Source organism: Plectropomus leopardus, chromosome 7 (genome assembly GCF_026936395.1).
Source record: "Plectropomus leopardus strain MGB_pleo_1.0 chromosome 7, ASM2693639v1, whole genome shotgun sequence".
NCBI lineage: Eukaryota > Metazoa > Chordata > Actinopteri > Perciformes > Serranidae > Plectropomus > Plectropomus leopardus.
This window is the reverse complement of record NC_142182.1, coordinates 34,428,149-34,452,605: the sequence shown is the minus strand read 5'-3', so window position 1 is coordinate 34,452,605 and position 24,457 is coordinate 34,428,149. Positions and strand designations below refer to the sequence as shown.

Sequence of the window (24,457 nt, the reverse complement as noted above, 5' to 3'; positions counted from 1 at the left end):
AGTCTGATGTTTCAGAGTCGCAACTGCAAAGAGATACACGACTTTATGTTTTAAATCTTTTATAAGAGTGTATTTTTCTCTGCATGCCGAAAAGGACACAGAGCATGGCTTCTCACCTCCTCTGGCTCTGCGGTGGCTGCAGCAAGGCGTCCTTGGTGTGCCAGCTGTCCGTAGTCCACTGTAACCTGAGAGGCGAGGCCGCCAAGCTCCTCAGGACAGGTTACTGATTTAGTCATCTGGTGACAGAGAGAACATATGTCATCAATAAAGGCACGTTAATGTTTCTCAAGCACCACTGACAAATATTGTCACTGTACATTGGAAATGTAATGCAAAACACACAAAGTCAGGCCTGAATATTCTAATGCATCAGTTCACTCACCATCTCCTGCGCAGTGATAGCGATGGCCTTGGAGAACTTGACCATGGTGGTCTGGTAGTCCACAAAGGAGCCCTCAGGTTCAGGAGGTGTTCCTTCATCCAGCTGTGGAGATAAACTCTTTAGTGCTTTAATATTTTAAGGCTCACATTGCTTTACTACGTGTTTCTAAATTAAGTACTTCCACTAACCACATGTGAGACTTTTTGGTTTGGTTTTGTACCACTTTACAGTGATGAATATCATGAAGTGTTCTGACATATTAATTCATTATTAATTGACAATATTAATTAATAATTATTTCAACATGGTTTAAAGGCCTGGTCGAGTGCTTTCGGTGAACCTCCTGCAAGAGGCTGTGAACTCCAGTATGATATTATTCTGCATTCTGCATTATATTATGAATACTTTATAGATTAGTATTAAAGGACTTGTGTGTTGGATTTAGTGACATCTTGAGGTGAGATTGTAGATTATAACCAACTGAATAATCTCTCTATAAGGGGCCGTTTACACAGCAACGGTTCTTGCATGAAACGTTAAACTTTTGTTGCGACTTGGCCCTTCATTCATACAACAACAGCCTTTTTGGGGTCCTGAAAATGAAACATTTTGAAACCACGTTTCAGAGTGTAATCTTAAGAAAATGCAACCCCTTCTGTCGTGGTATAGACTGGCAATGTGCGGATCCTGTGAGAATGGTGACGTCACAGCCACACGTCACACATGCGCATTAGCAAAATAGCCATGCACGAGTAGGAGGACAACAATAACAACAATAACAGACTTTATAATCCAGCGTCACTCAAAGTAACAGTCCCACTTCATTGTCCTTCCAGACAAAGCTGTCGGCGTTCGCCATCATCTTCTTGTTTGTTTAAATTTACCGCTTTGTAGAAGAACGCTTTATGCGCAGACATGTGGTGTTCTTCTATGTTGTGTCATTATAAAGTAACACTGCCAACTACTGGCCTGGCATGTTTTTGGTTGTTTCTGGATCAGTGTACACAAGGATCATTCTCACAATGTTATCATATGAGTGCAGATTTTTTTTTAAATGCAAAGGAAAGACTTTTCCAGTTTTAGTAGGGCCTTTCTCATCTAAATGTGGCCCAAAGTTCCCCTACAGTGAACCTTCAAGTAACCTTAAAACATATAGGGCCCCATCTAGAGCTGCCTTTGGTTTGTCCATTTTTGGGCTGCTCTGGAAACGTGGCGGTGCAACATCGTGGACTTCATGGCAGTCAACCTGCTTCCTATGTAGATATGAAGGGCTCATTCTAAAGCAACAAAATCAGAATTGTTAGTTTCAGGTGATTACTCACTAATGAAAACACAGGTATGAATATTATATTCCATTTCTGCCAATAAGTCCCCGAGTCCAACATGACGATGTTAGATATGAGGAGGACTTTTAGAAATATTTTCTTGTAACATTTTACTTATTCTTGTTGCTCATTTCTTACGGCTGTTGCTCATGGCCCTCCTCCCATATTTTCGGAAGAAACCAAGCTTATTTGCTCAGGTTTCAAAGGGTTAATTTAAGAGGCTGTAACAAAGACAAATCGAGCTATTCTGGCAATACCAATACTGGATGCACACCATTTGGCAACCCAAGTTCTTTTAATGTTAATTGCTATATAATTTCTTAACAATTAAAAAGCCATTAGTGAGAACCTATAAACCTTTTTTTATGTATGCATTCTTATAAAATGGTTCCACTTTATATATGCTAATGGAGTTTAAATAATGGTTATTCTCCTACACTTAAGCTGAGGGTTAAATTTAAAAAAAAAAAAAAAATACAATACAATGACAAAAGGTAAAATGAAGAATAAGATCTGACCCAAGAATGTGTCTGAGCGTGACCAGATCGTTGTCAATTATTAGCTGTGCTGTCAACACAGTGACATGTCCCCCAGCAGGATGAATGACAGCTAACATCACCAGTAGGCTGTGGATTTAAAACTTGTCATCTACTGGACTAATGAGAGTCACTGACAAGGACACACTCACTGTGGAATTACCATAACAGGGAAAGCTCACATTCAGACTTCAGACTTCAGACTAATCAGGTGGGGAATAAGTGTCAACCTGAAACCCATTTAAAACCACCTGTGCAGACTTCTCATGAGACACACATGCATTATCAATCAGAACACACACACAAACACGCTCACTCACCCTGCCCATGGCCTCAGCGATAGACTCCACCATGCCCCCGACCATGCCTCCTTCACTGGCCGCCTCGTTCAAAGTCACCATGATGTCGTCCACGGCCTCCTTCATCAGCTGGGCTGCCTCAGAGATGGCATCGTGGGTGTGGGACGCCTGGGGACACAGTCAGCTGATTAGCGCTTCTGTGAAACAGTTTGGGCCTTGCCAGAAGGAAATTTATCAGCTCGACAACAGCTCCAGAGTGTCCCCACAGCTGGTGAGGAGTATGCAGTGTCTCACTAGAGGACACTTCTCCACGCTGGATTCCTGCTCATGTAAGGACCTCCCCTTTTCCCTGTATTTTAACAGAAGTTCATTTTTTTATTATTTTGTGGCTGAGAGTGGGATTTGAAGTTGTAAAGTTAACAGGTAATTATCACTAAAACTCTTAAAAAATTATAACACTAATAGAAAACCTTAAAAACTTGTAAGAACTCCTGCTGATTTGTTCTGTATGAGTTTTATACGAAAGAAAAAGATAAAAAGAAGAACATATAATAGAGAATTACAGAAACTGAGGCAGAAGGAAGATCTTTATGATCCTATTAAAAAAATATCTTCCCTGGAAAAATTATGACAGTATTACTGTCTAGACGTGATGCAATTTAGCATATTCTCAGGTCAACTTTTAAAGGAACAGTGTGTAAGATTTAGGGGGATTTAGTGCCATCGAGCAGTTAGGACAAAACAAAGAATAAAGCCATTGTCATGTAGAACAAAAAACAGAGGTTTTTGAAGCAAATGGGCTGCTAACTATAATAGTGGACATAAAAAAAAAATGTGAAAACACAAAAACACAAAGGGCCATATCTAGCCAGTGTTTGGTTTGTCCATTCTGGGCTACTGTAGAAACATAGCAGTGCAACATGGACAAGGACGCATTCCCTATGCAGATATAGACGTCTCATTCTAAGGTAACTAAAAACATAGATTCTTACAGTTGTTTCATGTGATTAGACACTAATGAAAACATGATTAGAAATATTATATTCAATTTCTGTCAATAGAAGTCCTCCTACTTTTACTAATGCACTCTCCCATGGATTTTTTCAATCCATCTAATTTTTTGAAAGACCTCTACAGACCAATGACAGTCTAAACATTAAGTCTGGTGGGACAAAACATGGTCTAATATTGGCTATTGTAAGGCCATCTATTGTACATGTTGGCTGGAAGATTTGCACTACAGAAATGCCCAAGATACCATTTATTGACAGTGTCTCCAACACACAGTTTGTCCTCCAAAGAGAAATGACAAATGTAATTTTCAACAACCTATATTATTACCTTATCAAAAAAAAGTTTCATATTATTTTCCATTTCTGCCAATATATTCATGTACATCCTCCGCACTGGACCTTTAAGCAGTGGTCATGGTTGGCTAAACACACTGTATCTATATGCGTTGCTCAGTACCTTTGGGTTTCCTCCGCCTTCCTTGGCAGCGTAGAGCATCTGCAGGGCAGACTCAGACAGGGTCTTAGTCTGGTCTAGGATGGTCATCTGCTGCTGGTGGTCGTGCAGCTTAGAGGCTAGTCCCACCGATGCCACAACGAGTGGATCGAAGTAACTTGCCAGCTGGGTCACCTGGAAGAACCAGTGTAAGAGAGCTGTCTGAGGAAGGATTGAATCACAAGATAGAAAACAGACAGAATGGGGTTTTTCTTTCGAAATCCAGAGGGGATGAGTGGATATATGGTCAGACCAGCACCTTGTGTCCCAGCTGGGCAGCTTCGCCTCGGGCCGCTGTGGAGACGGGATCAATCAGATGCCCAATCTCCTGCACAGATGATGTCAGCTGCTCCTGGAGCGCCTGGTGAGTTACATCGGCAGAGAATTACGGTATAAGTCACAACAGAAAGACTACAGACCCCATTAAATTCGTTCTCTTGGACAAGATAGAGCTGATGGGGTACTTGAACTCACTTCCATGGAGATATCATCTCTGCAGGGCAAGGTCTGCCCAACTGCAGCTAGGGAAGCTTGCTCAATGTCCCGGATACACTTATTGATGTTATCAATGGAGTAATCACACTCCCTCTGTCCTGGTGCCTTGTCCCTATCATCAGAGATGTTGAAAAATACACAGCAGGTTATCATTATGAAATAATAATAAATATAGAATAAACATCAAATCATTTAACAGTATAAATAATAATAACATGGTACAAAAACCACACTTAATTAACCCTTAGGGCCCATTTTAATATTACACACACTTGTAACACTCTGCACACAAAATGCACTTTTCAAAATCAGGTTATAAAAGATATTATACATTCATATTATTTTCTACTTTCATTGAGTTTTTTTCTAACCAACATCAACCATAGCCATTAAATATTCCTAAATTTTCTGAAATTCAACCCTTTAAATGCCTGGGTTGTGTCATGATGCCACTATGTTCTTAAATGAGGAAAAAAAATAATTATATTTTCAATATACTTCATGCAAAGTATTATTATTATTATTATTATTATTATTATTATTATTATTATTATTATTATTATTATTATTATTATTATTATTATTATTTGTATGATCACAGCCTGGGATATGTTAATGAGTAGCAGCAACATTGTTTATGACAGTGCACATATTGGAAATAGCATGTATTTTCTCCATATGACAATTATGGTAAAAAATGATGTCATCAGGTAGAAAATAGTAAAAATGACAAATTCCAAGGCAAAAGCCCAGAATGACACCAGGAAATAATACAATTCATGGTTTTATGCTTTGATAAATATGGGATCAAAACTTGCAGTTTGAATGGGTTTCAATGGTACATTTTTTGCACTTCACAGTATGAATATAACAATTTAGTTTCCACAGTGTATTTTAGACTTATTGTAGGAGCTGAGCTGGAAATTCCAAGATAAAACAAAAATACACAGTCTTGCCAAAAAGTATGCCATGTGTATGAACACAGCCAAAATTATTTTAAAAAAAAAAAGAAAAAAGAAACAAAAGCACATAAAACATGCCAAACAGTCACTGAGGGTTAAAGGAATGGTTTAACTTTATGAGAAATATTCATTTTCCACTTACCTTATAAAAGTTAGATGAGAAAAGTGAGACCATTTCCATATCTGTGCACCAAATTTGAAGCTGCAGCAGCCAGCAGCTGATTAGCTTAGCTTAGCATAAAGACTCGGAGCCGAAAGAAAGCGACCCAGCTCTGTCCAAAAGTTGAAAAGGATCCACCAAAGATATACCAAATTCTTTCTGACACCAAAATTTTTTGGGTTTGTCCAGAAATTGTACAGTTTTGGGGGGGGTGGCAGAAAGAAAGCAACCCAGCTCTGTCCAAAAGTTAAAAAGGATCCAGAACACAGTATCCACATGTACTTGAAGAGAAACACTGTTCCAAAGATATACCAAATTCTTTATGACACCCAAAATTGTTGTTGGTTTTGTCCTGAAATTGTACAATATTGGGGGAAATGTTTATGTGGTTGCTATCAAAATTGTGGCAATGATATATCAAATACCTATATCATGTATAGTACTATACTTTGGTTATATGACAGGAGATGTTTTTTCAAGAGAAGACATGTATCTAGTGAAAAGGTCATTATGAAGAGATGGCACAAGGCAGAACTCCCAACACAAGATGGATGGCTGAAAATTGTGAATTAAATACATGATATGGAACAGTTTATTCATAGGATAAGAGGTCAACAGGAGCGATGTTGAGAGAAATGGAAGAAATGTTTACATAAGAAGGACAAGATGGGAGAAAAAAACACTGAATAAGTCACTGGAATGAATACGTTTCGAGGGACAGGACAATCAGGATCAGTTAATGTTATTTTCTCGTTCCATTTTTCTATGTTTCTTTTTCCTTATGTAAAAATGTGATTTCATTTATAGAAAAGCTGTCAAAATGAGGTATATTTGAAAAAATGCATCTTCCATCTTCTCAAACTCACAGAGTAACCTGTTATATTGTTTTTGTTTCTTCCCTGTATCACTTTATATCATTTGCTTTTGTGTGTGTGTTTTTTCTCCTCTCCTTGTACAAACTTATATTATCATGTCATTGTGCTGTGTCATTGTTCTGACCTGCTGAGGGACAGAAAATTGGAATTTTGGTCTTGGCTTTAATTTGGTATGGTATATCAAATGGTACCATTTATGTTTGAATAGAACATGGTCCCTTTTAAAGTTAAAATAAAATAAATAGACAAGTTGTTGTTTAATAAGGGGACTCTGTATGTATAAAATAAAGGGAGTCCTTGTTCCATCTCTCTTTGTGCTCAAGAGTCCTTGACCTGAAAAGCATTGAAGATCGCTGCTTTAAAGCAAACTGTCAGCCGGTCTATCCTGAATCTTAGCTGCTGTGAGAATAATGTTGGCATGTGGCTGGATGATGATGATGATGACAGAAGTGGGTGGGGCTCTATCTTTGATAAAATCGTGCTGCAGATCCATCGTGGTTCCTCATCTCTCTGCTCTATACTGTTGACTAATCTATTATAAGGCAGCAGGAATCTCAACAGATACAAACTAATGTGGCAATTTACTGCTTAGCTCAACACATATCACAGAGTAAGCCCTCTGGCTTCTGATACATTTTTTTCCCCGCTAACTGTGAGCAAACCATTGTAAACTTTGATTCAGGATAATCCTACAGAGACAGATGTGGCAGCGGGTAGGATTAGCACCAACCTGATGGAGGTGATGAGACTCTTGATGGAGTCAGAGACTGTCCTTGAGTGGCCAGCCAGAATGGACCAGGTGGGAGGATCTTTGGGGTTGAGGACCAGTGAGCGGGCCGTTTCTAAAAGGTAAGTGGAGCTATCGAGCATTGAGCGGGCTGAGCGCACAATGGGCTCCTGGGCGGCTGAGCCCTGTGGAAATGAAAAGATTAGCGCAGGTGAAACAGCAGCTCAGGTTACAGCTCAACAGCAAAGAGCTAGCCACAGTGGTATGACGGAGCTGTTAATATTCCTTGACTACCTTGGAGAGATCAAAGGTGCAATCAAAGGAAGGCATGAGATTAGAAAGGCAGCTTTACACAGATGCAGGAAGAAACACCTTCAGTCTTTATGATCCGAGCCAAAGCCTCCCTCGACAATTAGATTAACAAGCTGAAGATTAGAGCAGCTGTGCCGAGAAAGAGTGCCGTTAAACACTGCCCTCCAACAGATTACAGCCATAAAGCTTTTAGAGGACTGTGCGAGATCTGTTCCGCTCAGATTGAAAAATAAAAATCCATCTTTGTCCTCCAGTCTTTTCTTGACATTAAAAGAAAAGGGGAAATTGGACCTCAATCCAATTCCCCTCCATGATTCGTTGTACAAACCTCTCTGTGTTTGCACAAAGTGCCTGTTTCGAGGGGATTGAGTGCAAAATTCACAAACACATTCATCTCTCTGAAGAGTAGATTCTCTGTAGGATGATGGCTGAAAATGACTAATTTGATGTTTCAGAGAGCAGAGGACCTGATGAAAGATCGGCAATCATTTTCATCTAGCATTTTCATTTTTATAAGGATCTGTGAAAAAAAAATTAAAAAGAATAATCTCAAAGAAGCATTACAATCAAGCATTAAAATGGATGAATACCTCATTGCTTATTTGTGCTGGGATGCTTGCAAACTCAGGGTTGTTGGCAAAGGTTGACAAGTTTTCTACAGCCTCGAGGAGCGGGGTTGTAGCAACACGGCATTTGTTTCTGTTCTCTTCTGAAAAATCTCCATCTAAGGCCTGAAACGAGACAATATGAATATTTCTCCACTTCTGTCATGTTTTTGTAACTTTCTGAATGATTCACACACATCTTCTCACATGACGAAAGAATTCTGTAACAAATTTACACTCAACGTTTTGATCAGTTGGGGAGTTGACCTTGATGGTTTTGACAAGGTTGGCTGTGGTGTTGGCCACCTCTTTGGCTGACTGGACAAACTGCCTCCTGGCCACGGGGTTGGAGGTTTTAGAGGAAGCAAGACGGCAGGCGTTGCACAGAGCTGAGGTGTGTTTGGCGACAATCGTTGCTGCAGACAAGACCTGACAAACACCAAGAAACAGGAAGCAAAGTTGTATGAAATGAGGCATTCTGGTGAAGTGTGTGTAGAGTAAATTATTTACGACATTTAGGTCGATTTTAAGGTTTTCAAAGTTAATGAGCCATTTAATCACAGGCACCAAAGATCTATATACACTGCTGTCTCAAGTGCAGTTCCCATATGCCAGGGAATGGTCCTGTAATGCTTTCAAGCCCCACATGGACCTGCTTACCTGTGAAGGACTACTGGCTGGGTCCACTAAGTTCTGACAAGCCATCTGTATAGCCTGATGGGCCCTCGCAAACTGGATGGGATCCACCAGCCCCTCGTGGCCTGACTGACTATTTGGATCAGACACACCTACAAGATAAGAGGCCTGCAGGGCAGAAAACAAAAACAGAGTGATGTTAACCCTAAATACTACAGACACTCATATTGCTCTGGGCACAAAATGCACTTTTCAAAATCAAGCTTTGAAAATATTATACATTCACCTGATTTTCAACTTTCATTGGGTTAATTTTTAATCAGTCCTAATCATAAATATCAAATATTCATTAAATTTCAGAATTTTAACCCTTGAAATGCCAGGTTTTGGTCATGCAACTATGTTTTTAGATGAAAAAAAAGAAAAAGATGTTGTTTTTTTATTATTATCACAGCCTGGTATGTGCTAATGATTAGCAGTAACACTGACTGTGACAGTACATATATTGGAAATAGCATGTATTTTCTCTCTATGCCAAATATGGTAAAAAAAAAAAGACATTATCAGGTGGAAAATACTAAAAAATACATATTACAAGGCAAAACCCTAGAAAGACACCCAGAAAAAACATAATGCACATTTTTATGCTTTAATGGCTATGGGCTCAAGTACTACGGTTTGAATGGGTTTCAATGGCGCAATTTTTGTACATCAGTATAAATGCAACAATTTTGTTAACAGTGTATTTTTAGACTTATTGCCGGAGCTGAGCTGGAAACTTCAAATTCCAACAAAAATACAGAATCTTGCCAAAATGTATGCCATTTGTATAAAACACAGCCAAAATTATCAATAAATGAAGAATGAAAAGCGTGTAAATTGTGCCAAAGAGTCCCAAAAGGTTAATTATCAGTTTGCCACTAGAAATATTTCTTTTGTCCCCCAAGATCCCACATGTTGACACAGACAAGCTAACACCCCCCAGGTCCAGTCCAAATTCTCTGACATACATACAACAGTACATGAATACATAAATAGATTCATACATAGAGTCATATTGTATACATTGTGCATAACAAGGGCGCTTTCTGCAGAGGGAACAAAAGATCTGTCAGAGGGTGCCCTTTTCCAGACAAGGTAACTGACTGTTGCATGGAGGTGAGGATGTTATTTTACAGCTTTAGGGTTGGAAGTCTGTAAAAACTCAAATAAAACCTGGCTCCCTTTCAGGCGCCAACTGTCTGTTTATGGGGCATATCAACCTTAAAAATGTGCTTTTCAAATTTGATTGTAAAGTGATTAATTGTAAACATACATTTAAGTTCCTTTTCGGGCACTGGTAACCCATAAAAATTAATCTCTGTTTATTAAAACTACATATTTAGGAGGGTTTTTTTGCCTTCATGCCTTAAATTCCTTAGCTGAACTCCACAACTTTGTCTCATTTGGCATGATTTTGTATTTTTCAATTTCTTTTTTTAAATTCATATTTTGGTTTTAATTTTATTTTGTCTTCACTTTAGTTTCAGTTTGTTTCCAGGGTCTATTTTTTCAGTTTAGTTTTTAGAAATGTGTAGTTTTGGTTAATTTGATTGGTTTCAGTATTTAGGTGTTTTTCTGTATTTTTATAGTATTTGTCAGGGGCAAGATTTAAGAAGTTCAAAATATGTATTACAATATTAACACAACACTTTGTGAAGGCACTTGACTGACTCATGTTGACAATCAAGTCTCAATAAACACATGCACCAATACCTCATCAGTCTTTTTAATGTGACAAATTTGACCAAAAGTCTATAACTTAAGTAAGTTAGTTAGTTAGTTTTTTCCAAGTACAAATTGTTTCAGTTATTGTTTTTTCCTCTAGCTGGGATAAGTTTTGCATCTTGTACTGTATATATATATATATATACTGTATATATATACGACTATTTGATATATTGTTTTATGTATTGATATGTTTTTCTATATTCAAAACCCAATAAAAAATATTTTATTATTACTAAAAAAACACCATATGGACACACACACAAGGGTAAAAACTTGGGTCTTTAAAAAAACATGGTGAGCTAAAAAGATTGCAGAAAAACAGAAAGCTCATTTGAAAGCAGCAGTGTGTTGATTCAGAACGAGTGTTTAGCATCTCACCTGTCCTGCAGCCTCCGTCAGTCCACACAGAGCTTTGGACGCCACACCCACGCTCTCCCCGAAGGCCACCACATCACCTGTCTTACAGTGCTGTGAAATACCTGCCATAGACTCTCCTAGGACCTGAGGCATACAGAAATGGAAGAAATGTGTACAAATTAGATCTTCAGCTGCCTACTACGCATCTCTGACAGCTGCAGCATGTAGTTGGCACAATTATTTTGATAGCCTGTACCTTTGAATTCTCCATGACGCTCTCGATGCAGTCGAAGTAGGAGAGTTCGTTGACAGGCTCATTGGGATTATCTAGGAGCCCTCTGACAGCCTGTACACACACAGCGATAATAAGAAACTACAATGGACACACCACCCAACACTCCTGCTATGATTTTACACTTTTATCAGACACTTAATTTAAAGAAAGGAAACACTATAAATGTAAATCGAGCTGATTAGAATATACTGCCTTGATAAATAATGATAATTGCCCTTTTAAAATGCACAGCCTTCTTGTCCTTTTCAGTTACTTGGGTTTAAGTGAATGTGGGCTTCAGTATGCAAAAATGCTCAGTTCAAACTGTGTCACTAATGCACTTATTGTAGTTCAGGATGTCCATCTGCAATGAATGGGTTTATGGGAGTAATCAAATGCAAAATAGATGGGAGGAAAGGGCTGAAAAGATGCACGCAGTTTTCCTAATGCAAAACATACAGGCATGTAGAGGCAACAGAAAACAGGCAAGAGACAGAGAGTGTGTGTGTGTGTGTGTGTGTGTGTGTGTGTGTGTGTGTGTGTGTGTGTGTGTGTGTGTGTGTGTGTGTGTGTGTGTGTGTGTGTGTGTGTACAGTGTAGGTGAAGACGGCTACCTCCAACTCCCTCAAGGCGTTGTCACATTCCTTTTGTCCTGCCGCTTGCTGGGTACAGATCGTGATCAGCTGGTTAATACTCTCTGTCACTGCCCTGAAACACACAGGAAGCCACACAGGCTTTTTAGTTCTCACATGTGTCCTCTGCATGCACACTCAGCCTGCCTTCACTCACACTCACTCACACATGCTTTTAGCTCCCCTACTCAAGCATGGCACTGCTGGCCTCTCGCTGCGATAGGCTAACACGCTGCACAGGAGTGCCGAGATTGTCTTGAGTTTGTGTTCAGCTTTGCTGAGCACAGACAGGCCCGAGCCAAGGCTTCCATCTTCCTAATTAGACAGAGAGAAGTCAGTCAGGCCCAAAGCCCTGCGGGACCAGCTGCTGGCTTCTCACTATGTACTCCCTCTTGCAATGCCCAACAGGCACAGATTGGGAGTGGCATACGCATGCAGCAGGAAGATGTTTTGTGACATTTAAGTGTTCTGTATGTGTTTTAGAAAATATATTCTTTTTATTGACACCTCACTTGGAGGCTGTTCAGTAAACTACAGTCAGCAACCTCCCTAACCGAAGGAAGGTGGAAAGAGGAGAAATCACGGTCTTAAATGACATCACACAATTGGGGTACACCGATTGATAGAACACTGGAAAATAACTGACATTCATATTTAAAATAAAATTACATCGGTATGTTCATATGTATGTAGCACTCCGTTTTTTGGAACATGGCTCCATGATACTAACTACCTTGGCATTTGCATATTACTTTATCATTACAAAACAACCAATGGCAGTTCCATTCAGCTTAGCTTTACAGTTAGCTAGCTAACTTTAGCCTGGGTTAGCTACACTGCATGGATCTGACGTTTGTCGCTTTATATCCTGAGTACAAAAGTCTGAATGCATTTCACTTTATCCCCTCTATACAATATTTTGCTGCATTCAAACTAGCAATTCGTCCACGCTAGATAACAAGCCATTGTTAGCGAGCTAAAACCACACTATCACAAGGTATTTCATGTTTGTGTTTCCTTTAGCACCTGGGAGCACTGAAATTATGATATGGGGCACTGAATTTGATGAATTTACTGTTCCTCAGACCATAAACATGACAAAAATTAGCCAGAACACCTCATGGTTCTACCACAATCCTCACCACTCAGAGATTACTCCCCCCGGAGGAATATAGCCGGCTGTTGCTGCAAAATGTATAAAGCGGAAACAGTATGTATGAACTCTGCATTGTGGTGGGTGCCAGTCATCTGCTGACGTTAGTGGACGTTAGTGGATTTTTTAGCTAAGATTAGCTGAAGAGAGAAGCAGCATGCTGTTGGGAGAAGTGTGAGCTGAAGGCTTTCTGCCAAAAAGGGATTTCTTGGTGAAAATTCATCAAATCATTTGGACTTTTCCAGAAAATTTGGCCCAAGTCATTTACATAGAAGTCAGTCCTCCACACTCAGGCTGTTATAGGCAACTGAGAAAGTTGAGGAAGACCTCAGCTTTTAATTTATGTTACAATCTGTTCACCCATTGGCAATAAAAGGCAATTAAGACATGTAAATAGTTACATAGAGTACCTTTAAGTTTAATAGTCAATAGTTAATAGTCAAAATTTTTCATAACTTGCTACATGCTTGAATATGGACCTGTTTTCATATTCGGGACAAAATGGTTCCTTTTACTTTCAAAGACTGTATAATTTTCATTAAAAAAAATAGAAAAAAGACAATGTCTGATACATATCAGGTGCTATGTGCATCTTGTCGCACCTTGCTGCCACAGCCAGGAGATTCTTAGCATTGGCTGCACCTGGATCCACAGACAGCGACTTGGCAGCCAGCAGCAGCTTACTGGACGCCATGGAGATGTTCTTCAGATTACCAATGACTTGGATCTGGTCCTCCTGGCTCTGCACAAGCGAGGAAAAGGAAAAATACAGGTGATTTTTCAAGTGGAATTAGAGTATCTACGGTTTCCGAGAGAGCTGTCAAGGGATTAAGTATTGTAAAGAATGTATCTACCACCTATATCCCCTCTCCTCACTCAGCAGGCCGCTTTGAGCCTGATTAAAGCTCGGGTGTCATGCTACATCAACTCCAATCCCAGACGATCTTCTCGAATTAATGAGCAAAATAACCAGAACAAGAACATCACAAAATCTCATTACATCTGACTGTGTTAGTACTCTTGGGAACGATCATGCGCCTAAATTAATTAGATGAAAAGGTCTAATTAACAAATGACTTTAAATAGCTTAGGTAATAAAGTGACACAAAAATATGAGCTTGTCCGCTTGGATTTTAAGACGTTTACATTTGTCCATTAAAAGGCTTGAATACTCCTCTTCATGTGTAAAATACCAGGGGCAGTGGATTACTACTTAATTGTTTTAATGGTGTGTGTGTGGGGGGGATTGAATGATCATGAAACCTACTTGGGTGTGTCCTGCCATCTCAATGCCAGCATCCAGGAACTCATCAAAGTCTTGGCTGAACTTCCCTGAGGCCGCAGCCAGCTGGCTGCTCGTTCCACGAGAGGAGTGGACGACCTCGCCTGCAGAGTGGTTGAGTTCAGCTGCTGTGTGGTTCAGATCACTCTGGGCCTCCTGGAATGTCTTACTGCAGGGAGGGAGCTTCAAAGACAAGACACACGCCAATTAGGGCATACTGTAGTACACAAACTATCAAAAATCAAGTCAAATGGAAATAACCTGCTCACATATTTTAATATATGTGTTCAGTACAGATGTTTTTGTGTAAGTACAAATGCACTAGGAGATCCCCAAGTACAGATGGGACTTACCATGTCCACCAGCAGCTTCTTGCTGGCCTCTCCGATGCTCCTGAGAGCCATGTCAACATCCTTCTGGCCTGGCAGGCAATTCACACAATTATTCAGAGAGTGTGACACTGCTTTGGCCACCTGAAACACAGCACAAGGCCCTGTCAATGGACTGCCATTAGTCATTCTAAAAATGTGCAGCACAATACAAAGTCCCAGAGCAAAGCTATGAGGGGAAAAAACATCTCAAATGCAAATTGGGCTCACAGCGGTGCACAGTAATCCGTGTCACTAATTTATGCTGCTGTCACAGATATATGCCAAACAATATGTTTATCCCCTGAAGGGCTGCAGGAGAATGAGCAGTTTTACTCTGGCACTCCTGAGAGAGGAATACCAGGCGAGAGACAGAGCAGAGAGAAAATAGCAACGCTTAGAGGGTATGATTGTTATGGAAAAAAGAAATGTTCACAAATCAGTAGAGGAGAGATGGATAGAGAGAAAGAGAGAGAGAAAGGGACCTGAGAGGAACAATGTGATTGCTACATGAGTATCACCGCCCCTGGGTTATATATTACTGGGAGCTACACTACCTGTGCCAGTCTCTGTTGACTCTCAGCATCTCCTGGATGAACCAGGGCCTGGTGAGCTTCGTGGATCAGCATGGCCGAGCCCTCCATGACGCACTGGGCTGAGTCCAGCATTGCAGCTGCAGCCTGAGGCTCCTTGGTGCTGGCTGCCACTCCTCTGGCTGCTTGAGCCAATGTCCTTAAAGCCTGTGCTGTTTCTCTGGCAGCCACACCTGCAAACCACCAGCAAAATGTTGAAATGAAGATGCATCATTTTGATTAGAGATACATTGATAGAGAGAATATGGGGGTGGGGGTGGGGGGTTGCCTGGGCTGGATGAGGATGGCCTCCAGCTCCTATTACCAACCAATGAAGAAAACTTCAATGATTTCTATTCATTTTCTATGTACTGTATTCATCTTTAGCTTAATTATTTATTTCTTAATTTATTTACCAAGTTCTGTCTTGTAGAGCCAGGTGGAGAATTTCCTTCCTGACAGCCAAGTTGGATCAAAGCCTGTCATCCTGTTGTGAGTCCTGTGCTGCTTGTCAGGGGACGCAGTTTCAGCAGGAGAGCTAGTAGTGTTCTGTTCGGGAGCAACAGGGCTAACGTTTGCATCCTTGCCACTGATGCTAGTTTTATGTTGTGTGCATCTAAAAAATAAGGATATTTTCGCCTGTTTTTCAGACAGTTGGATCAATCTGTTAATCATTTACTCGTTGGCTTTTAGCCGCAGTGCTTTGCAATACACTTACACATAACACGTGTAGAATCTCTGCTCTGCTCTACTCTCTGCCTAACTGTGGGTGTGTATGTGTGTATGTGTGTGTGTGTGTGTGTGTGTGTGTGTGTGTGTGTGTGTGTGTTTGCATGTTGGGGTGAAGCCCTGCACAAATGGAAGAGAATTGACAGCAACTCAGTAGAGACTGAAATATAAATTAGATAAACATAAGCACAGTCTTTCTACTGTAGCATCTATGGATGAACTATTCTACAGATAAAGAGGAAATATGATGTTCAGATTCTCCTTGTTGAACATTGTTATGGCGTGAGAGTAAGTAACTGCGTCTCTGTAGAAATTGAGAGTGACATTTTACCAAACATTAATTTCAATCTAATTAGTTTTACTTTGCAGCAGTCCTGTTTAAGTAACACAGACACAGAGGTATGTGTATTCCGTGTCATTACTATAATTGTAATTGTATTGTGCAAATCAGCTGGCAGGGGCCAGCCATACCACACTGAGAACAAACTGTGATACCGAAATGCCCTCATTGTTTAAATAAATGAGTTAATATAATAAATATGGTTCCACACGGGAGGTGCCCTTAACTTATTATACACAGAGCCGAGAAGAAAAGCAGCAAATTGCATCAAATTGCATTAACCAGCCAAGTGGAGCCATTTGCTGATGGAATGTTAAATCTAGTGAAAATAAGATTAATGAGTAGTGAGCACCACCGAGGGCCACAGCATGTAGTGCTGCCTGGGAGCATTCATTGTTCGAAATGCTTTTCTCTATCTGTCTTCATCTCCCCTCCCATGAGATCCTCAATTGGGCCACAATTGACGGCAAAACAGCCAAACCACACTGGATAAAAAAGGGTTCAGTTAAAGGCAATGGTGATAGCACAAATAAAAAAGTCATAATTTCCTCTGCCTGCTTTTCCTTTACACTTGGCACAGTTTGAAGGAACAACCGTTTTCATTTAAAATTACATTCAGCTATCCACATTTATTTATTACATTTAACCACGCTGGCAAGCTGACTACTCAAGATATAAGTAAATCATTTAACTTACCGCCTACTTGAAGTTGTAGCTGTATCTTTAATGGAAAAATAACCTCTTTCATATTTACTCAAACTGTCACTATATTCACGCAGCACTTCATGAGACAGATAATGTGTGGAAACTCTACTCTATTGGCTTGTTGCACTACTAACTGCATTACTGCATGTGAATGAAAACAACCAATCAGAGCTCAGTGGTCTCTAATGCAGCTGTCAGTCATATCAATCACTGCTTGTGAACTGTGGTTATTCTGTCAAACTTGGGAGCGCTGATCAAATATGAATCAAGATTGTTGTACTGCACTGCCTATGTCTTGCCTCCAATGTTTTCAGAAACTTTTTAGTGTACTGTTTATCTGTAACATCAGAAAGTTGGTACAGCTGGTGGGTGGTGCTTGGTACTTTAGTTGACTGTTTCCAACGTGCCGACCGGGTCACAAACGTTCTCATTTTACAGCAAAACCAACACGTTCTTATCTCAAGTCATTAGATATTGTCTTTGTCTTGGGACTTTCACGTCTACATATTATGCGTTAGGTGTCCTCCTGAATCTGCTGTTGATGTTCCGGAATGCCTCAACCAACACTGGGATGTCAACAAAAGCTCATCATTAGGATGAAGCAACAAAAGCACGTGGCAACCAATGTCAGGCCGTCAACAAAGGACCATGGTCAGAATTAGACAACAAACATACTTGGTTAGGTTTAGGAAAAAACATCATGGTTTGGCTCTGCACGCATTCGATAAGCAAACACTGGGCGTGTTGGACCCATCCAGCACCACTCCCACCTCCCGATAGTACACTAAAATATGTTTCTGAAAACATTTAAGGTGAGAAATAGGCAATACACTAACAGAATCTTGATTTATGTTTGATCAGAGCTGCCTTGTTTGGCAGTCTGACTGCACAGAAACTGTGCACAGAAACTAATTGACATATTTGACAGCTGTTGTAGTTGGTTGTTGTTAGTGCACAATGGTAGATTTTAGCAAATACTATTAGAAGCAATATGTAGGGGAGGAGGAACAAGATTTTTTTGTTCTTTTTTCAGAATATAGTGACAGTTTTAGCAAATATGACACAAAGTTATTTTTGTAACAGTGACTAACTGTAGCTTTACAACCTGCTCTTTTTGCATAATGCACTTCTCTTACCTGTATAATGTTCATTGCCTTGTGCGGCACAAGTCAGCAACTGGGCCATGGAGGAGCCCACAGCCTTTGACGTACTCCCTAAATCTTGAGCACACTTCTCCAGCTGTGTGAGAAACGTAACACACAAATAAACCATCTGATTCATAGCTCGGATCTCCTCATCATATAAGTATGACTACATATTATAGTAGTATAGAAGTATAATGATTCAACTGAACTTGACAGCACGGGTTGCTCTGCACTGACCGTTTCCCCAGGAAGAGGTTTGAGTTGGCCGTCAATGACAGACATCTTTGCATCCTGTAGCTCACTTTTGAGTGTCTGTACAGTTTTGAGGGCTGAATCGATCTCCAGGGGACCACAAGCTTCATGGGCCTTCAAATGACGCACAAATATGTATTTGTCACATGATGCGCTCCATCTAGGGCTTGGCGATATGGCTTTAAAATAATGTCATGATATTTTAAGGCTACATCGCAATACATGATATATATCTCGATATTTTCAAAATCTCCTGTACTGTGTAAACTACTAAAATACAACATTATTAAATGAACTACAGTTACAAATAAAGTAGCTACAGCCATGAAATAAAGTACATAAACTACTGTTATGATACATTTTAATAAAATACTGTAAGAATGTTAACGAAAGTATAAAGTTTAATAAAGTACAGTTATAGTACAGTTAAATAAAGTATTGTTTTGATTAAATAAATGAAAGTGGAACCCATGGTGCTTTTATTTTGAAGAACCCGGGTTGGAAGTGTTGATGTTTTTGTCTTCCTAATACATCCATGGGTTTTACTGTGGACTTTAAGCTTTTTTTAACAATTGTATGTTAGCATTAGCAGACAGTTAAACTGTATGAGGATTCATCCACTGTGAGCTGGAAACAAAACAAATCAGCTCTCCAGTTCATAGATTGCAAAGATTTGACAAAATCTGACTGCCATGTGGATGCATGCAAACTATTATCATATTATTATTATATATATTAACAATATAGCATAATATGAAACAATAGACTTTTTTAAAAATTGTCAGATGATATATTTCGTTATATTGCACAGCATAGAGAGGATGCCAGCCTATATGCCATGCTTGGTATCTCTAAAATGAGTTCAAAGAAGCGGGCTTACCTAAACCTTACAACAAACAAGAGATAGCTAAAAACATCCTGCATCAGTGAGATTACTCCTGCTAGCTCTAACAGTGTTGAGTACAGTATAGTTACCTTCTGGGTGGCCGTCCTGAGCTCGGCCAGGCAGGTAGCCAAGTTCTTGGCACACTGGCCCAGTTGCATAGCAGCAGCCTGGTCAGCAACTGTCGGAACGGCTGACTTCGCAGACGTCACCATCTTACTCCCAGGCTGAACAATAATGACAGAAAAACAACAACTCATAAGCACTAAAGGAGAACTTCTTGTTTGTGTATCTGATGACAAAGGGTTTGATAGTAACGTAATGTCGTGGTGAAAGGTCTGACCTGTAAGAAGCTCTGGCTTGCCATGATGAGGGCAAGCTGGGCACCGAGCTCCTCAGGCTGGGCCTGGCTGCTCCTCATCCCCTGCACCAACTGGGGGATGCTATCTGCTACTGCCTGCATAGAAACACACCAGTAACATATGTTTCATATCTACATCATCATGGTTGAAAGAGAAAAAAATGCTAAGACTACCAAATCGCACATTTTAATGGCAATATTGATGTTTCAGTACAATATTTGACATTTCTTCATTAAAAAAGTACACAATCATACCTTGCAGCTGTGCACTAGCTGTTGGTGTGAGACTGTATTTTTGTTAGAAGCGGCAGCGTTTTGCGCAGCTGCGATGGTCTGAGTAGCAGCAGCCGCTGCCTGCTTAGCAGCTATCTGTTGAGGAGATACAAATGGCAATCATTTTGGCAAAAGTCAGAGAGTTGCGCCTGGCTGAGAGTAACATTCACTCTGTGCAGTATTACGCTGTCATGTTGTGTGCTCAGACAGAGTTGTTCTAATCAAACTAAAAGGGGTCACAAACCAAACAGCCTTTAAGAAGAGGAAAATGGGATGCATTGCAGTGCTCAATCTTCATTTCACAGAATGATCAGCACTGCTTTCTTCTTGCTATGTTTCTGAAACTAAAGCACTGAGAACATATTGCTTAGCTCACATTAATTCCTAGACACAAGACTGGCTTTGAAGTGATGACAAGATTGAAAACAGAGGGAGAAGACATTCCTTGCTGAGTGGGTGAGCAGGGGAGGATGATAAAAGAGAGCCAAGATACATGATATCATTATACTACGAGAAAAAAAAAAGACAAGACTGAACTGCACGTAGAACCGACATGATAGGTCAGAGCAGAATTCTCAACATACGGTGTAGTATGCTCTTTATATCTTATTTACTTTTACATAATATAAGCTGAATGACGGTGTGCCGAAACATAACAGGTAAGATTAATGAGGTCTTAAGGGCTGACTGTGATAATTGTTTCATTGCACACTTGCAGATTCATGACACTTTGGCCTCAGTGGCTCAAACATTTCCTTGATGGAGGCGACTGTTAGCACCATTACCGCAAACATCTGATGGAAGGAGGCAAACTGAGATATATGTCTGATATCATGCTGATCCCAGCCCTGGGTAATGCATACTTTATGTGCCTAGGAAATTGAACATTGGGCGCTTTGGAGCTGAGAGGGTCTAGTCATTAGGGGGCAAACTGATACCAAGGGCTAAACACAGATCTTTACACTCAGATAGCTCATTCACAGCACTAATGGGATTTATAGCTCACTGCTACGGGAAAAGAGAAATAACACAGACAAATATACTAAATGGGCTATATTTGTACAAATGACTGCTGAGGCATTTCATTATTCTTTGTTTCCTTTAGCCTAATGTCTGAACTCTCCATTTATTTCTATATATATATAAAATGACAAAATAATTTCACTTTGCACTCGTCCCCACACATCCGCAACCTTGGTGTCATATTTGACAGTAATTTCTCCTTTAAACAACATGCCAACCACATCACCAGAACTGCCTCCTTTCACCTTAAAAACATAGCTCTTCTTTTCCCATCCCTCTCCCTCACTGCAGCTGAAACCCTAATCCATGCCTTCATTACCTCCAGAAGTGACTGTTGCAACAGCATTCTCTATGATGCATCATCCAAAGTCCCCAATTAACTCCAGCAAATCCAGAACTCTGCTGCTTGTTCGCTCACTCACTCACGTGATCACATCCCCCCTGTCCTCCAGTCTCCACCAGCTCCCGGTCCAATAACGACTACATTTCAAAGTCCTCCTCCTCACTCACAAAGCCCTCCATAACCAGGCTCCCTTCTACCTCACTGACCTGCTCAACTGCCACACTGCTTCCGGCACCCTCCGCTCCTCTGATGCCAACCTTCTGTCTCCACTATTCAGGACCAAGCACCAAACCTGGGGCCACAGAGCCTTCTCTATAGCCGTCCCCTTAGCTCTGAAAGTCTCTCCCACAACACACTGGTGACTGCACCGACCTCTCCCAGTTCAAAACACTTATCAACACCCACCTGTTCAAAACTGCTTTTAATGTATAATTAATTTCATATGGCTTTGGAAAAACTAACATATTACAAGAGGAAAGCTGGCAGTTTTTGAGAATATATGGGGGAGCTTCATGGACATTTTGAAACAAAATGTTGATACAGACCAATAAAACCAAAGACAGGAGTGAGGTCGGGGCAATCAGAATTAAAAAAATTAAGTGTTGTAGGCCAGGTAATTTTCAAGATTTCTTAACGTTGTAACTGCTGTAACAACATCTGTTTTTCACCTCTGCTTTAAATGTTTAAATTGTTGTTTTTTTGTTTTGCCTTTTCATTTTATGGTATACTATGTTATTACTACATTTTATTGTGTGTTTGAATGTATTTTATTTTATGATCGTTTTGACTTTTTTAAAGTGTGTCTGAATACCCTGAAAAGCACTCTATAAATAAAATGTATAATAATAATAATAATAATAATAATAATAATAATAATAATAATAATAATAATAATAATAATAATAATAATAATAATGTTATTATTATTGCAATGTGGAAAAGAGATCTTTTCATGACATCTTTGCCAGTATGAGAAACATGGAGGGGATTTTGATGAAGGTCAAACAAACATAGATAAGAACACTCTAATGACTCACCTCCAGCCTGTTGACCAGCTTTTTCTTTATTGCGTTCTGAGCTGCAGCATTAGTGGCTACACGGAGCCCCTCAGCTGCTTCTCTGAGCCTCTGCTGCTGGTCCTCGTTCTCTGGGTAGGCAGCCGCCCCCTGAGAGCACATAAACACCAAGACACACATTACCATGACACAAATACGCAGTACATAACAACAGCTATCAGATGTCAGTAATGAAAGTTTAACAACGGTTTCGCACGTTTCTGCAATACATGCAAATAGGCCTTTAGCTCTGTCTGCTTTCTGGCAGTTTCCAAGGAAACCGTCGGTGCCAGATTGCCACTTCCTTTTTGATTATGGCAGTGATGTGGTGATTAATGTGTCACAGATCAAAAACATCTAATGTGCCATAGGCAACGTTTCACTTGCCTGGGTATTTCACACTGATTGTATCCTGCTCGACAATGCCAGGGGCTTATTAAGAGCCACTGATGCTGCACCCTTTTATTTTGGATGTGAAATGATGATGGTAGCTTGTGCATGCAATAATGCCAAAATGTGTATTTTATCAAATGAAAGCAATTCAATTCAGATCATCTTTGCATGCATTCAGTATGAAAAGTGCAAGGACATTATAGCAGTGCTGATAGAAAAAAACAAGAATAAAAATGAATTAATGAAATAAAATGTACAATCTCAGCAGAGGAGGATCAAACTGATAGTTTGTAATGGAGTTAAACTAATTAGAAATGTGTCCTATTTATCATTTAAAATATAAGATAGAATATCTCCATACAGAGGTGCTGAATTTATTATATTTACTTTTTTCTTTTTCTACAAATATTATTGTTCCATAAAGCCCTGTTCTATGGTTCAATAAAAGCAGGCTTATTATAAATTTGATGTTACATTGTATGTACACACACACACACACACACACACACACACACACACATATATATTTATATATACATGTATACACTAATATTTAATCATTTTATGTATTTATGTATTTTTTTTGTTAAATATAATTTTAAAAAGGAAAAAAAAAACAACAGAAAGAGCATAGATGTAATGCTTACCTTAGCAGCCTCCACCATCCGAGCTGTGGCATCAGCCAGGAGTTTGGCTGCAGCCAGCAGTTTCTTGGAGTTGTCAACATCAACTTCAGCCTCTGCGTCAGATCTCATTGCATTGACCAAGTCAGAGGTGGCCTGGGCCAACACCCTGGCCTGACGCACCATCTCACCTGTTGGCACACACAGACAGGAAGTAAGTACATAAAGGCAGATGCCCTACATAAACATCAAGATTAGCAACTAGGATAGAAGCACAAAGACAAGCCCATGTTGCAACTGAAATTCAGTTTGTGCTGCAAAGCTGATTTGGCGTCTCTGTCCATTTACATTGTTTTTCTTTTTCTGTGAGGACTGTCTATTTGTTGTGCAGATTGCTGTAGATTTGTATCCATTTTGACAGCCAGGGTTAGGGTTAGGGTTAGGGTTAGCTAACCCTAACCCTAACCCTAACTATTTCAAAGTGATGGTTAAGTTTCAGATTTGTCATCATCCATTAAGCCAGAACATTTTCTGGACATTCCTTTGAGACTGAATAGATAAAATACCCAATAGAAGTGTCTATTTTGGTCTAATTCAGTGGCTTAAAGGGATAGTTCTAATCTTTTACGGTGGGCTTTATGAAGTTCTCCACCACAGTGGAGAACTTTATTACATACAGTAGATGATGGTCGGCACAACCCCTTAGCAGAAGCAGGCAGCTAAACAATGCACAGCTGTGGATGGCAGCAGCAACACACATATTTTCAGCTACCTAAAAAGCAGCCTCTATCAGTTAGTTTCTTTGTGTTACTGTTTTAAATTTTGCAATAAAAAGGAACAGTTTGAACTCACCAAAGTCACACAACAACAAATGAATTAACTAACTGAGGCAGCTCCCAATTTCCCTGAGCTAAAATAACGTTTTTTTCATAGAGTTTGGTGTCTTTATCGAGAACATAGACGTTAAGCTTCCGTCTCCGTACTTGTGTCTACTTCTCCAAACTGAGTTTGTGCTGACTGCCATCTACTCTATGCAATACACTGACTATGAATGAGTACCTCATACATCCCTTCTTCAAAAGATCCCAGCTATCCCTTTGTGAT

The 24,457-nt window shown here is 39.9% G+C and overlaps 1 protein-coding gene across 4 annotated transcripts in view; it reads right to left on the bottom strand.

Annotated features, from left to right (window-relative positions):
* tln2b (talin 2b) overlaps positions 1–24,457 on the bottom strand; it is a 148,467-nt gene that overhangs the window by 25,722 nt on the left and 98,288 nt on the right. For 3 of the 4 annotated variants that reach the window (XM_088080576.1, XM_088080578.1, XM_088080577.1), the window contains exons 20-43: positions 23,378–23,544; positions 22,320–22,448; positions 19,899–20,012; positions 19,626–19,739; positions 19,375–19,509; positions 18,385–18,513; positions 18,139–18,241; positions 15,214–15,422; positions 14,642–14,761; positions 14,274–14,471; positions 13,609–13,748; positions 11,836–11,929; positions 11,204–11,293; positions 10,969–11,091; positions 8,845–8,988; positions 8,428–8,613; positions 8,170–8,310; positions 7,271–7,452; positions 4,523–4,655; positions 4,308–4,409; positions 4,013–4,183; positions 2,564–2,710; positions 383–484; positions 117–236 (exon numbers count right to left, since the gene is read on the bottom strand). In XM_088080576.1, the coding sequence (XP_087936702.1) occupies positions 117–236; positions 383–484; positions 2,564–2,710; positions 4,013–4,183; positions 4,308–4,409; positions 4,523–4,655; positions 7,271–7,452; positions 8,170–8,310; positions 8,428–8,613; positions 8,845–8,988; positions 10,969–11,091; positions 11,204–11,293; positions 11,836–11,929; positions 13,609–13,748; positions 14,274–14,471; positions 14,642–14,761; positions 15,214–15,422; positions 18,139–18,241; positions 18,385–18,513; positions 19,375–19,509; positions 19,626–19,739; positions 19,899–20,012; positions 22,320–22,448; positions 23,378–23,544 (3,293 nt within the window). The remainder of the gene's footprint in view (positions 1–116; positions 237–382; positions 485–2,563; positions 2,711–4,012; positions 4,184–4,307; positions 4,410–4,522; positions 4,656–7,270; positions 7,453–8,169; positions 8,311–8,427; positions 8,614–8,844; positions 8,989–10,968; positions 11,092–11,203; positions 11,294–11,835; positions 11,930–13,608; positions 13,749–14,273; positions 14,472–14,641; positions 14,762–15,213; positions 15,423–18,138; positions 18,242–18,384; positions 18,514–19,374; positions 19,510–19,625; positions 19,740–19,898; positions 20,013–22,319; positions 22,449–23,377; positions 23,545–24,457) is intronic. The other variant, XM_088080579.1, reaches the window with a different exon arrangement.